This window comes from Schistocerca piceifrons, chromosome 9, assembly GCF_021461385.2.
Source record: "Schistocerca piceifrons isolate TAMUIC-IGC-003096 chromosome 9, iqSchPice1.1, whole genome shotgun sequence".
Lineage (NCBI taxonomy): Eukaryota > Metazoa > Arthropoda > Insecta > Orthoptera > Acrididae > Schistocerca > Schistocerca piceifrons.
Window position 1 is genome coordinate 221,341,933 of NC_060146.1, and position 14,869 is coordinate 221,356,801.

Here is a 14,869-nt window from a genome sequence, read left to right on the forward strand (position 1 = left end):
CCTCACCATAACTCCGGACATGCTTTACAGTGCTGTTCACAACATTATTCCTCGACTACAGCTATTGTTGAGAAATGATGGTGGACGTATTGAGTATTTCCTGTAAAGAACATCATCTTCGCTTTGTCTTACTTTGTTATGCTAATTATTGCTATTCTGATCAGATGAAGCGCCATTGTCGGATATTTTTTGAACGTTTTTTTTTTTTAATGCTATTAAAACCCCATGTCATTCCAAGAATGTGTGTCAGTTTGTACCTCTCTATCTACATTATTCCGTGATTTATTCAGTTTTCAAATTTATACTGACTTTTTGATCACCCGGTATATATATATATATATATATATATATATATATATATATATATATATAAACCTGCACTACACTGTGCAGTGTTAACACACACAGAGTTCCACCGGCCTGTAGGGCCTGTTTTCTACGCGGGATTCATGGGCTCGTTCTTCCTGAGGAATCTCCACATCTGTGGCGGAATTCGCCAGGGGTCGATAGCTGCGATCTTCATTGCGTGAGTGGAAAAAATTGCACCACGCAGCAACCGTTCAAAACGCTCACATGTTTCTTTTTCATAATTTACAACTTGTGTGGACTTACAAGGGTAACGCGCCAACTCGTCATTACCGATTTCCCTGAAACTTATGCTTTTGTGTACGGTCTGGCCAGAAATGGTACTAACAGAAGTGGGAGCTCCAGATGTCTAACAGTTCTGATAACGCAGCATTTTTGGCGTTGGTCGAACTCGAGCTATTTGCAGTGAGGTCGTGTGACTAGGGCCTCCCGTCCGGTAGACCGCTCGCCGGGTGCAAGTCTTTCGATTTGACGCCACTTCGCCGACTTGCACGTCGATGGGGATGAAATGATGATGGGTAGGACAACACAACACCCAGTCCCTGAGCGGAGAAAATCTCCGACCCAAGCCGGGAATCGAACCCGGGCCCTTAGGATTAACGTTCTGTTCGCGCTGACCACTCAGCTACCGGGGGCGGACACTTGCAGTGAGGTGATGAAAGATGTTGGATATCTCCTAATATCATGTCGGGCCTCCTTTTGCCCGGCACAGTGCACCAACTCTTCCTGTAATGGACTTAAGTTCCCTGAATAAATATTGAGCCATTGTAGTCTCTGAAGCTGTCCGTAACTGCGAAAATGTTGCTGGTGCGGAAGTGTATGCACGAACTGACCTCTCCATTACGTCCCGTAAATATTGCATGGGATTCGTGCTGGGCGATCCGGGTTGCCGAATCAGTCCGTTCGAATTGTCCAGAATGTTGTTCAAACCTATTGCGAACAATTGTGGTCCGGTGACATAAAGTCGTTGTTTGGTAACGAGGTCCACGAATGTCTGCAAATGGTGTCCGAGTAGCCGACAATGACCGGTTCAGTAGCACCAGAGGACCCAGTCTGTCCCATGTAAAAACACCCTACACCATTATGGACTCACCATCACTTTGTACAGTGGCTTGTTGACAACTTGCGTCCATGGGTCCGTGGGGTCTGCGCCATTTTGGAACGCTACCATCAGCTTTCACCAACTGAAATCGGGTCTCACCCGACCAGGACACGCATTTTCTGTCGTCTAGGGTCCAACCGATACGGTCACGAGCCCACGAGAGCCGCTGCAGGCGATGTCGTGCTGCTAGCAAAGGCACGTACGTCGGTCGTCTGCTGCCATACTCCATTAACGCCAAATTTCGTCCCCCCTATTCTTATGGATGCGTTCATCGTACGTTCCATATAGATTTCTGCGGTTATTTCATACGCTGTTGCTTGTCTGTTAGCACTGACGACGCTGTGCAAACGCCGCTGCTCCCGATCGTTACTGGAAGGCCACTCTTGACACTGTGGATTTCGCAATATCGAATTCCCTGACGATTTCCGAAATGGAATGTCCACCGCTTCCAGCTCCAACTAACCACTCCGCTTTGAAAGTCTGTTAATTCCCGTCTTGAGGCCACAATCACGCCGAAAGTCTTTTCACATCATAACCTGAGTACAAATGACAGCTCCACCAACGCACTGCAATTTTATATCGTGTCTCCGCCATATTGCCGTCATCAGTACGTGTGCATATCGCTATCCCACGACTTTTTGTCACCTCAGAGTACGTCAGTACAGTTTCCTGGGATCGGTCAGCAGAGCTGAAAGAGTACAGAATTGTAAGCCGTGAGTCTTTGGTTCGAGTCCTCTACGGAAATTTTTTCAATTTTTATTTTGTTTACACTGCAAATAAACCGAAGTAATGCTTCTATGGATGTTCCAGGGACATCAGCATTTTCCCTTGTACTGTCAGACATTTTGGGTCGATTCGGAACTTTTCACAATATCATCTGTCTGTTCTCACAGTATTCTCGAAAACTTCGCGTTACACGGTCGTACGCTGTACTGTCTGCCATCGGGTTCCCCTAAATGGCAGGCAGCACCGCATAACAGCCACGCTATCAGGGAAACAAACCAACAGCCAAACAGGCGAAAACATCAGGTAAACACGCCGAAGATTCCAGTCGATTAATAGGATCCTTTCCTTGCACAGGTCGCCGCGACATATCCGGCCACGGATTTCTACGCCGGGTTTATATTGGCTCCAGCTCACTATATAGGCCCGGCCGGTCGATGGCAGACCAGTCCTCGTTCGCTGCTAATGGCAACCGCTATAGCAGAGTCTCCGAGAAGATATCACCGAAGCCGGTGTACTGCACCGCCGATCGAAGTACCAGCCGACCGGGAGGAACCACATCTCCGGCTAGATCGACGGACGTCTACATCTATTGTACAGCCAGCAATTGTACTGTAGAAGAGGTTACGTTCAGTAAACTGCTGGATAACACAACATACGCCAGCAAGCGAATCAGCTCCGCAGCTGTAAATGGCGTTGTCCCACCAAACGTCGTTGGGCCGATATTACTTGTACCGGAAATCTGCTGTTGGCGCGGACCTACCAACGACTGCTCGAAGGTCAAAACGAAACTAACGGAATACGAAGTCTTGTACACTTTAATTATGATCCCTTCTTCGAAAGTTATTTGCAGAGTCCTTCTGTACACTGTACGCACAATCCTTTATTGGATTCTGCATGCACCACAGGCTTTTAAGTGGTTGTTCTTCCCGCACTCAATACGCCATTGGGACGAGGGATGGTCGTAACATGTGGTGTGATGCTAAGTAGACTATGCGTCGGCACGCGCTTCACTTTCACAGTGGTTTTCAGAACATGCACATTGTTCGTCCAAAATATTCTGTGACTGACTTCATTCCCGCCGTAGAAGCGACGCCGACGTAGTGAATGTGGTTGCAGCTTTAACTGACACCTGACAACAATAGGCGAGCATTCGACTGGTCAGTAGTGAGCAGTCAGTTAACGTCATGTCTCAACAGTGTTACGTCACTAATCGCAGTGGAGCAACGTCTCCAAATCAGGTGTTCGAGACGTTCTCCAGAATGTTTTGAAGGAGACAAAAATGAATGTGAAGTGTATCCTCCACAACTTGACTCCCGAAGAAAAACCAACATCTGGACGTCTGCCCTGATTTCATTGAAATGCAAAACTCGGACGTGGCTTTTCTCGAAGCGAAACAAATAATTAACTGTGATCGATATGAACCTACCAGAAAAAGACAAAATGCAAAAATTCACATGAAGCGTCGAATGTTGGACGACTTAACTGACATGCAGGTTACATGTGACGTGCGAGTTGAACAATTCCCAAATGAGGTTTTTTGTTTTGATTTTGGGGCGCAAAACTGCTATGGTCATTAGCGGCCCAAATGGGGTTGTATGAAAGTTCTTTGCGTTGTAGTCAACCGAGGGAGAGACCACGTAAAACACATGAAGCTATAAAGACCACCATCATAGCGTTTATCTATTTTTTTTTTGCACTACTGGCCATTAAAATTTCTACACCACGAAGATGACGTGCTACAGATGTGAAATTTAACCGACAGGAAGAAGATGCTGTGATATGCAAATGATTAGCTTCTCAGAGCATTCACACAAGGTTGGCGCCGGTGGCGATACCTACAACGTGCTGACATGAGGAAAGTTTCCAACCGATTTCTCATACACAAACAGTAGTTGACCGGCGTTGCCTGGTGAAACGTTGTTGTGATGCCCCGTGTGAGGAGGAGAAATGCGTACCACCACGTATCCGACTTTGATAAAGGTCAGATTGTAGCCTAACGCGATTGCGGTTTATCGTATCGCGACATTTCTGCTCGCGTTGGTCGAGATCCAATGACCCCAACGGCGTCGTATCACTAGCAGTCGAGATGACAGGCATCTTATCCGCATGGTAGTAACGGATCGTGCAGCCACGTCTCGATCCCTGAGTCAGCAGATGGGGACGTTTGCAAGATAACAACCATCTGCACGAACAGTTCGATGACGTTTGCAGCAGCATGGACTATCAGCTCGGAGACGATGGTTGCGGTTACCGTTTACGCTGCATCACAGACAGGAGCGCCTGCGATGGTTTACCCAACGACGAACCTGGGTGCACGAATGGCAAAACGTCATTTTTTCGGAAGAATCCAGGTTCTGTTTACAGCATCATGATGGTCGCATCCGTGTTTGGCGACATCGCGGTGAACGCACATTGGACGCGTGTATTCGACATCGCCATATTGGCTTATCACCCGGCATGATGGTATGGCGTGCCACTGGTTACACGTCTCTGTCACCTCTTGTTCGCATTGACGGCACTTTGAACAGTGGACGTTACATTTCAGATGTGTTACGGCCCGTGGTTCTACCCTTCATTCGATCCCTGCGAAACCCTACATTTCAGCAGGATAATGCACGACCGCATGTTGCAGGTCCTGTACGGGCCTTTCTGGATAAGAAAATGTTCGATTGCTGCCCTGGCCAGCACATTCTCCAAATCTCCCACCAAATGAAAACGTCTGGTGAATGGTGGTGGAGCAACTGGCTCGTCATAATACGCCAGTCACTACTCTTGATGAACTGTGGTATCGTGTTGAAGCTGCATGGGCAGCTGTACCTGTACGCGCCATCCAAGCTCTGTTTGACTCAATGCCCATACGTATCAAGGACGTTATTACGGCCAAAGGTGGTTGTTCTGGGTACTGATTTCTCAGGATCTATGCACCCACATTGCGTGAAAATGTAATCACATGTCAGTTCTAGTATGACAGATTTGTCCGATGAATACCCGTTTATCACGTGCGTTTCTTCTTGGTGTAGCAATTTTTATGGCCAGTAGCTTATTAAACCAGTCCCGAAGCTTTCTACGATTGAAGCGGTATGTAGATATAGTTTATGTTAGAATTCAGCTATACTTTGAAATAGTATTTTCTCCTCAGGGTCACCAAATACGGCGCAATACTGTTGGAGAGCAACATCATGTACGCCTGTGAGTCTTTCACGCATCAACGACAGACACAGTGGGGCAAGCATTAATACCGTGACAGAAGAAGCCTTCATTTCCTTACAACGCAAGGGGGCAGTCAAAGAGATACTTTTATGTTATTATGTAAACTCTTATACTGTTGGGCTAGTACCTAAGTTCGTAGCGTTTTCCGGTAAGTTCAATGAACACAACACACACTATTTACAACTGTCTGCCAAGGCTGGGGAAACTTTTCGAGTCTGCGACTGTAGAAATCACATGGTTTCGAGGCGAATGACACGTATAGCTATGTTCGGAGCACATTTTCATCCGGAAAGAAAGTTCCTTGAAGCTTGCTCGATAGAGAGCAGAAACGTGAAAGTTTGAGGACACAAGATCAGGTTAGTAAGGTGCGTGAGGAATGACTTCCCAATCCAACCCTGTATGGTGCTTTTTGTCAGTGTAGCAGCCTGTGGGCAGGCGCTGTCCTGGAATAGCATCACTCCACGCAGTCTTCCCGGTCGTTGTTCTTGGACTGCGTCTGCAAGACGTCTCAGTTGTTGACAATAAATGTCGGCAGTGGTGGTCGCACCTCGGGAAAGCGATTCGTAGTACGCCAGACGCACAGTGTTCCACCACAAGAGTAACACTATCCTTTGTGTATGCACGCAGGTCTTTGTACTCGGAGTTGTTGCTTTGTTTGGCTCAAACATTCCTTCCTTTCCTTCGTCACCACTAACTACACAGGATAGGAATGGTCGGTGTTGCTCACGAGCCTATTAATTACGAGCAAGCAGAGGTGCACGTATAGCCATCCGCTGATTTCTATGAGTTTGGCTTAGAGCATTCGGTACCTATACATCCGATTTTTGAACCTCCTTACTCTTCGCACTATGGTGGAATGATCACAGGTCATCACATTTGCCAGTTCTCCAATACACTGACGTGAATGATAATGGATTACTAGGTTCAAACGATCTTCGTGAAACACCGAAGGTCTTCCTGGAGAATCACTGATGTCATAGTGATCCTCCTTAAAAGAAGAAAATCATTTCCTTACCGTGCTCTGTCCGGTGCCTATACGCCGCGCAAATGTTTTTGCGCTGCCTCCGCTGCTGTCACCCCTCGACTGAACTCAACAACCATTTCGCGTAGGCGGCCGGAGAGGCCGAGCGGTTCTAGTCGCTACAGTCTGGAATCGCGCGACCGCTACGGTCGCAGGTTCGAATCCTGCCTCGGGCATGGATGTGTGTGATGTCCTTAGGTTAGTTAGGTTTAAGTAGTTCTAAGTTCTAGGGGACTGATGACCTCAGAAGTTAAGTCCCATAGTGCTCAGAGGAATTTGAACCATTTCTCGTAGCACCTCAACAGATTTGTCTCCAGAGCTATTATGGGCGTTGTTGACTATTCCAAGACACAGTCGCGGTACGCGCATGCACGTGCTGTAATGTTGATGCATTAAGTTGTTCTGAAAGCGGTGCTGACATTCAAGATAATAAAAGCGGGTTAAAAGCTGTGTGCTATCTGGGGAAATTATCCTTGCATTACTGAGTAACTGTTTCACCAGTCATCCAATCTAGTTTACCAAATTGCCAACCAGACTAACATTAATTATAATCTTTTAACAGTCATCTTACGACAACCGGTGATTATATATATATATATATATATATATATATATATATATATAGAGAGAGAGAGAGAATTTAAATAAAAAGAAATAAATCAGTTTATATTTAGACATTTATTTTAACATTGATCATTGTACCGTTAAAATTTCAGCATATTAAGCTTAATTCATAACTAAACTGGTGCCTTATTTAGGATTGTGAAAATGTGAGTATCTTATCATATACAGTATATAAAAGAAAGCGGATGTAGGTTCCGTATGAGACTGTGTGACATGGATTACATATAAACTGGGTTTTAAAGTGTAGTAGTGTGACAGATCGTTCTTGTTTATGTGTAAAAGTAACACATTCCACTGTTCAGTCTCCTCCCAGATAAAGTCAGAAACACCACAGTAAATTTAGAACTGGAATGTATGCTGTAAATGACAACAGATTTAAGAAATTAACATGAAAGGAATCCAACAGAGACCTTTCAGTGCCTTCCGCTTTAACGAAGCTTATAATCTGCAAATTATGCCTTTTCCTCACTTAGGCAGAATTTATCACTTATCACCACCATCAGCGGCAAATGGAATACAGATTCACTAAACAACTGGCTACGATCTCGTTTAACCCAAGCATTAAGCTACGGCATTGTGAGCAGAGGGCCCAGAACACCACTGAACGCTCACTGGCCGTCACAGTAGGCGCGACGTAGGTGCGCAGAACAAGCGTACACTCGCCAGCCACCGTTCGTGACTCCAGCTACAGTCGCCAGTGAATCCAGACAGCCTCGGCGTGTGCGGCGAGCTCCCACCAGTGACGGACAGCCCCTGTCCAGCCACCTGCCACCCGCGTCGCCTTCCGCCTACCGCCGCACCTCCAGCCTCCGCCACCAGCGCGTCCCGGAAGGCGGCGATTGGAACAAAGATTGGCGCTGATTGGCCGCCTCCTGGGGGCGGCCGGCACACCGGATGGGGGCCCCAGGCGGCGGGAACGCCGCCCCCGCGGCAGCCGCCGCACTCACGCACGCACATACACGCTCGCGCACGTGGCAGGAAGGGCCAATCACGGCCGACAGGTAGTCCGGGAAACAGCTGGGGAGGAGTGCACTGAGGTCCAGCGTACACTCGACAGGCGGTGGCGCGCCGGGCGCACGCGCTCTGGTCGGATGACTCGAGGACAGCAGGACGCAGCTGCTCCACAACGGCGATGTCTCTACCTGTGCTCTCGTCGGATGCATCATCATCATCATCGTTTATTTAGCTTCGCCGCCAGCGCATGGGTTCACAGATTGAGCCTATTAACAAATCGGACCCTCGTCAAAGGAGCGGCTTACTTAGGCTATTAGGTTCACACGGCTCTAAGCACTATTGGACTTAACATCTGCCGCCATCAGTCCCATAGACTTAGAACTATTTAAACCTAACTAAGACATCACACACATCCATGCTCGAGGCAGGATTCAAACCTGCGACCGTAGCAGCAGCGCGGATCCGGACTGAAGCGTCTAGAACCGCTCGGACACAGCGGCCGGCAGGCTATCAGGAGCTTTCGGCACCACCTCAGTTGTATCACTCTGTGTGGCGCTAAGAATCTACCAAATACACACATTACGATAAGATACAGAGCGGCTCTGCACTGGCTTAAGGTGGGAAGGTGCGACCAGGTTCGAAAAATCACTGGAGTGCAAATTGACACGAGACGCCAACAAAAAAACTGTTGGATGGATACCTGGCAAGGTGAGCGGGACACAGGGGATACCGGCCGCTGGCTGCACCATTTCTTTCCCGATGTAAGGGAGAGACTAAAACATATGGATCCCAGCCACGGTAGGGTCCACTTCGTAACAGGACACGGCCCTTATCCCACGAACTTAAACTGGGTGAGTCTGAGGAAGACGTCGACGTGTACATGAGGCGAAGGAAGCTCTCCAGAACACGTCGTCTTTTTCTAAGGACGATATACCAACATCAGACACACGATATGAGCCGCGGCTGGCTCGAGTTATGCTTGCCTTCGGTTAAACCTTGGTTGCAGTGGTTTTGTGTCTCCTGCAGTTATCTCGCTAATGTTGCTGTCCTCTCCGTGAGTGGCAGCAGCAGCGTGTATTGATACTAGTACTGCTGTACTATCTTTGGTGTGGCGGATATAGTTTCCGACTGTGCGGTGTGTGACCAGTCGGTCGGTTGGTGTGGAGCAGCAAGGAAGTATCCGTCGCGCGAACTCTGGTTCAAATAGCTCTGAGCACTATGGGACTTAACATCTGAGGTCATCAGTCGCCTAGAACTTAGAACTAATTAAACCTAACTAACCTAAGGACATCACACACACTCATTCCCGAGGCAGGATTTGAATCTGCGACCGTAGCGGTCGTGCGGTTCCAGACTGAAGCGCCTAGAACCGCTAGGCCATACCGGCCGGCCCTTGTATTTCAATTTCTTGCTTAGGCCTTGTGTCTTGGGTTTTGAGTGTGGCCTTCAGCCGATCTAAAGTTAATGAAAGGGGATCGATTAAAGTTTTGAGTGTTTTACATCCTTGTTGTGATATTGTGTGTTGATAAATGAAGTTTGTATGTTGAGTGCAACTGACAGCAACTTATTTTGGCTTCTTTCCACAACCTAATCCGCTCTGGCCTGCTATCCCAGGCATTTCACAATACACTTAAACCTCAACAATATTCAAGGCACCATACACGCAATGCTCAGAGACCAAGACCAATGGACCATGTTAGACACACTCACTGACGATATATCCCAAGCGATCTGTAGAGAGTATGTACGAGACAGACAGCGTGCCTATATGCAAAGGCGGGAAGGAATCCAGAGCGTGGAGAGCAGCACTGACTCCGAGATGGAATCAGATGAAGACACTGATCCCGACATGACCGTAAATGAAAATGAAGAAATACCCTAAATAAGCAACACAACAGCCTTTTAAAAAAAAATTAGGTTAAGGTTTAGTTACTAGGAGATTCAGAGTAGATGTTAGATTTAGATGAAGAGTTGTGATTGGCGGTAGGTGCCTTGACGGACAATTCCAAGACACTCGCTGTCTTTCACACATGGTGAAGGGACATTCTTCCACTATCATCTTTCTTATCTCTTGTTTTTATTCTTCCTAAAAATATGGTTATGGTTTACAATTTGATTTTCCAAAATTCTGTTAATTTAGTAAATGTTTAGTACCTTTTATCTACCCATCTTAAATGTAAGAATTTTGTTTATTTCAGAAAAATTGTTCCGAATCCATAATATGTCTGCCAGTTATGTTATAAATTCTTCTGTCTTCATAAATTCCTATCTTGCATTCATAAAACGCAAAGTTTACGATTTTTGTTTCTTAATTTCTGCTAAGTTTATAACTATTTAAAGCTGCACTATTATTAATCCTTTTTAAAAATACGAAATAAATATCATTCTATACACGTAAAATTTCATATTGTGAACGTACGACCTGTCTTAGTAACACGGTGGCCGGTCATTTGTAATTGGCGACAAATAAAATAAATAATCTTCTTCTTCGAATCGTATCTTCTTCCTGAAACGTCTCTGCTTATCCAGGCCGTTCACTGATCGTCTTCGCATCAACCTCACACATCGAAAACATTTACGTAAAAATGGCGTAGTGTAAAGAGGAAGCACACTTGAAAACGGGAATAGTTTCACGAAACGCGACGTGTAAAGTGTGATTAAAAGAAAATCGTGACACTAGCAGAAAAGTTATTTATAAACAAACGCATCGTCATAACAGTCGCAGGCTTTCAAAAAACGATTCACAATGGACGAAATGATCTCTCTTCTCTCATAGTCTGCTGTTCAACACTTCCTCCCACTGTTGCAGTCCTCGGTTCACATCAAACTTCACCTGCTCTTTGCGTCTTGTGTCTTGTTATCTCCCAATGGCCTTCTTCCAGATTCTGTCCGTTCCAGGACTGGTCTTTCTTTTCCCATTCTCTTATCGAGGGCAAAGTTTGAATCTCATCGTGAAGCGCACCCAGACAGCTGAAGTGCTTAAGGCGACCGCTCCCGACTGGCAGCATATCCGGGTTCGAGTCCCTGTCAGACACACATTGTCAGTGTCGTCACTCCGTTACACAGCTGTAGGTCGTCTACATCCACAACTGTGATCATCTCACGCATGCCATTTCAGCGCATTCATCGTCAACGCCGTGTTTTCACCCATTGTCCTGTTCTGGTTCAACAGCCGTCCTCTTTCTGTGATGTCACTCACCGCGTATTCCTGATCGCATCCTTAATTTCGATAATAAATGATTTTGGCTCCGGTAACAAACGCGATGCTTTCTTTTCGCAGACTCCCATCAAACGCTTCCTTAATTCCACCCAAGTACCAGGGGCAGGTTTGCACGGAGCTTGTCAGCCCCCTTAACCACATGCTTTGATAGAATACGTTTGTTGACGCATTTCTCTTGTATTTTACTTGGTTAGAACCGCTGCAGCATTGCTGCTCTCTCGAGCCTTTGCTTGAAGTACATCCACATCTACAGCTGTCACCTGGAAGCCAGTGTAAGGCGTGTGGCGACGGGTACCTAATGCGTCTCTCCCACTCTACTGCCTCCTTGTTCCATTCATGGGTTACACGCAGCAAGATCGAGAGTGCATGTCAGTCTGTATGCGGCCGAATTTCTCTTGTTTTTGGTTTATTGGTCACTGTAAGAGACCCAGGAGGCAACGCATTCGTCTCACTCTCTCTGATATCATATCCCTCCCTCCATTTGTTTATGTTTCACTAAAAAAAACGCGTTACTAATCCTGAACCTCTGCTTTGTATCTTTTTCTGTATCTACCTGTAACACAATGAGGTACACAATCCCGGAGTGGTGGACAGCACTCATTAACTGTTCGTAGTAAAAAAGCAGTTAACCTATCAATATGTGCGACAGAATGGAATGAAATGAAATAGCTATGAACAGACCACCTCCACAGAAATGAAACCTACAATTTCATCTCGTATGTTCCACAAATTTATTTCTACCCTATATACATGCAAAGGTTTCGCGGTTCTCTCTGAAGGACTTTGCCTTGTTAGCTTCTCGTCATACGAGGTGTGGGTATAAAATAACGGGACTGACGCTGTCACAGAGTAAGTCCCCACGCACCAAAGATGGACGACCAATAGCTGTGAAGTCTTCTGAGTCGAATACGGTATCTCTGGCGCCTGTGGACAAATCAGTGTGGCCCCGTCTTCGTTTGTGTAAGAGCTGTTATTTTGTTTTGCCGGGAGAATGGTAAGAGTAGCAACAGGGCAACGAATTGTCGTGAAGTTTCACATGAAACCTACCTTTTACTAAAAGAAGTGTATGGCGGAGGCTGCTTATCAGGTACATGAATTTTGAGTGGTTCAAGCTTTTTGAACGAGGCAGATAAAAGGTTGAAGATGATTCTCGTCCGGGACGCCCTTTAATATAAAAAACGGTTGAAAGAAATCGGGAAGTAGGTAATCTCATTAGGTCTGTTCGTGTTTAGTATTCAGTCGACTGCTGAACTGTAATAATTAACAACGAACGCGTAACGCAAATTTACGTAACCAATTTAACATGAGAAACTCTTTTGCGAAACGATCGAACAAAAAGAAGCACTTCAAAATGTTTGTACAGACACTTTGAATACCATTGAAAAGATCATAATTTCTTGGAAAAACTGATAACATATAACGGATCTTGGTTTTTAATTTATGATCCAGAAACAAAACGCCAATACATGCAATGAAAGCGGCCGACTTCACTGAGAGCGAAAATGCGACATGATGTCCAGCATCTGCAAACATGTGTGCTATTGTGTGCCGTATTTATATCAAGCAAGTAGCATCTGTGATTGTATATATACCCTAGCTACATACAGGCGTTGATATAAGTCATCGGGTACAGTTGAAAATCTGTGCCCCGACCGGGACTCGAACCCGGGATCTCCTGCTTACATGGCAGACGCTCTATCCATTTTTTTAAAAATCTCATTTTTGTTTCATTGTTCGTGGCGGGCGTCCGATGACACTCCTTGATCCGCTCACTCGGGTTTTTATTACAGAGGGTAGCTAAATCCTCTGATCGAACACGCTGAGCTAACGTCCCGGCGATCCATCTGAGCCAACGTGTACACAGAGGATAGTGCGACTGTATGTATATATATATATATATATATATATATATATATATATATATATGTATACAGTCTTTTGGGCAAGGTACTGTGTGTTTTTAAGTACTTTAGCGATGACAAACGTTTATAATGTGCTGAGTTTTATCCGCTTCACGTATTGTCCTTGAGGTTTAGCGTAAAATGGTCATGTTTCACTACAAAAAAAAAAAAAAAAGCTTAAGGCCTGCAGCTAACAGCTAAGACTGTTGAAGCCGTTTGTCTTGAATAAAAAATATTTTGTGCTATCTTGGCTTCTGAATCGTTTTTAACAATTAAAACAGATCGCCCTTCAATACTATCATAATGAGAAGATTCACTCAGTTTTAATTGATTGGTTATTTAATTGATTATGTTGTCCGCGTTTAGTGTTGTTCAAAGGGGAGGTAGTGTATATAAAGGAGGGCTGAAGAGCGTCAGATGTTAACTCAGTACTGCGAACGACGTGGAGATACCGCGTACTCCTCTGAGACAGCGTTATCAGCACCTCAAAGACAGGGAGGGGCCACACATGTGCGCCTGCCATCCGAGAACGAGCAAAACACATTCTGCGACATCCCACACCGTTGGTCGCAGAGGCATACGAACCAGCTGCCGCTGGGAACCGAAACGGGAAACGCTAGCGCTGCGGCAGTGCCGTGAGCGCGAAGCACGGACTGATGACGTATTGAGGGGGGGGGGGGGGGAAAGGGTTGCAGTGCGGTGATGCTGTGAGAGGTACTACCGGCAACCTCGCACTGCCGATAAGATGGCACCGCGATGCGTTCAGCGACGAGTCACTGCTGTGTGCTGACACGGATCACCACTGTCGGCGACTTAGTGACAGCTCCCATTGTTCAAATGTTTTGGAGAGGCACGGCGGTGCGACTCGTGCTGTGGCGAGCCTCCTGGTTCGACTTCAGGCCGTGGCTGGCAGCGACTGAGGGAACGCTGACGGCACATCGCTAGGTCACGGGTTTCCTGTCTCCCCATGCGTTACTCGTAAGGGGCCAGTATCGTGATGCCATTTTCCAAGAGGACAATGCCCGTCCACACGTGATATGTGCATCTGCGAACTGGCTGTGTGACCCTTAGATACTGGCCAGTAGGATCCCCAGAACTGTACCCCAACACAACAGGGGTGGGGACCGGTTCGGCAGTACATTCTCTCCCAGTGTAGATACCGAAAAATAGCCACAACAGTCGTGGCTCAACTCGCTGCAGGAGGGGACACCACGGCTTCTCAAACGAAAAAGTGCATGCGACCTAGTCGGAGAGGGGAAATGTCAGAATGATAAGAGCGCTGATGTTTCTAAGTTCTTTGTACATTCGATTCGATACTGTAATCACTGGAATATTATCAAGTACTCTCTCAACCCCTGACGTTTCGTTTCCTTCTCCTCTTCTGGGCGCTCCACTCTTTTCTTTCTTCCAGGCAGTGTGTTTAAATGCCAACAAGCCACCCAAGGTGGTTAGCCAGCCAATGATGGAACATGTCAACAACCTGCCCAAGAAGGTAACAAGAACGAGTAGCTCAACTGCTGGCGACTTAGTCCTTCTTGTCGAAAAATAAACAAGCTAAGAAATGATTATTATTCCCGTTAAAAGATGGAAATCCGTGGCAAAATGTTTTACGAAACACCGAACCAACTGAACAAAGCTGTTTCACAGAGGAAGACCGCAGTGGAGTTCCTTCTCTAAATCCTCGCACGAACGAAAAAATGGCTCCCATCGAAATAAGTGTCCAAGGAATAGAAAAGCAACTGAAA

At 46.3% G+C, this 14,869-nt stretch overlaps 1 protein-coding gene across 1 annotated transcript in view; it reads right to left on the minus strand.

The window, feature by feature from the left end:
* Positions 1-14,869, minus strand: part of LOC124716881 (G-protein coupled receptor moody-like) — a 193,940-nt gene that overhangs the window by 150,435 nt on the left and 28,636 nt on the right. Inside the window, exon 2 of the mRNA XM_047243433.1 lies at positions 7,850-7,991. Coding sequence (XP_047099389.1) covers positions 7,850-7,991 — 142 coding nt within the window. The remainder of the gene's footprint in view (positions 1-7,849; positions 7,992-14,869) is intronic.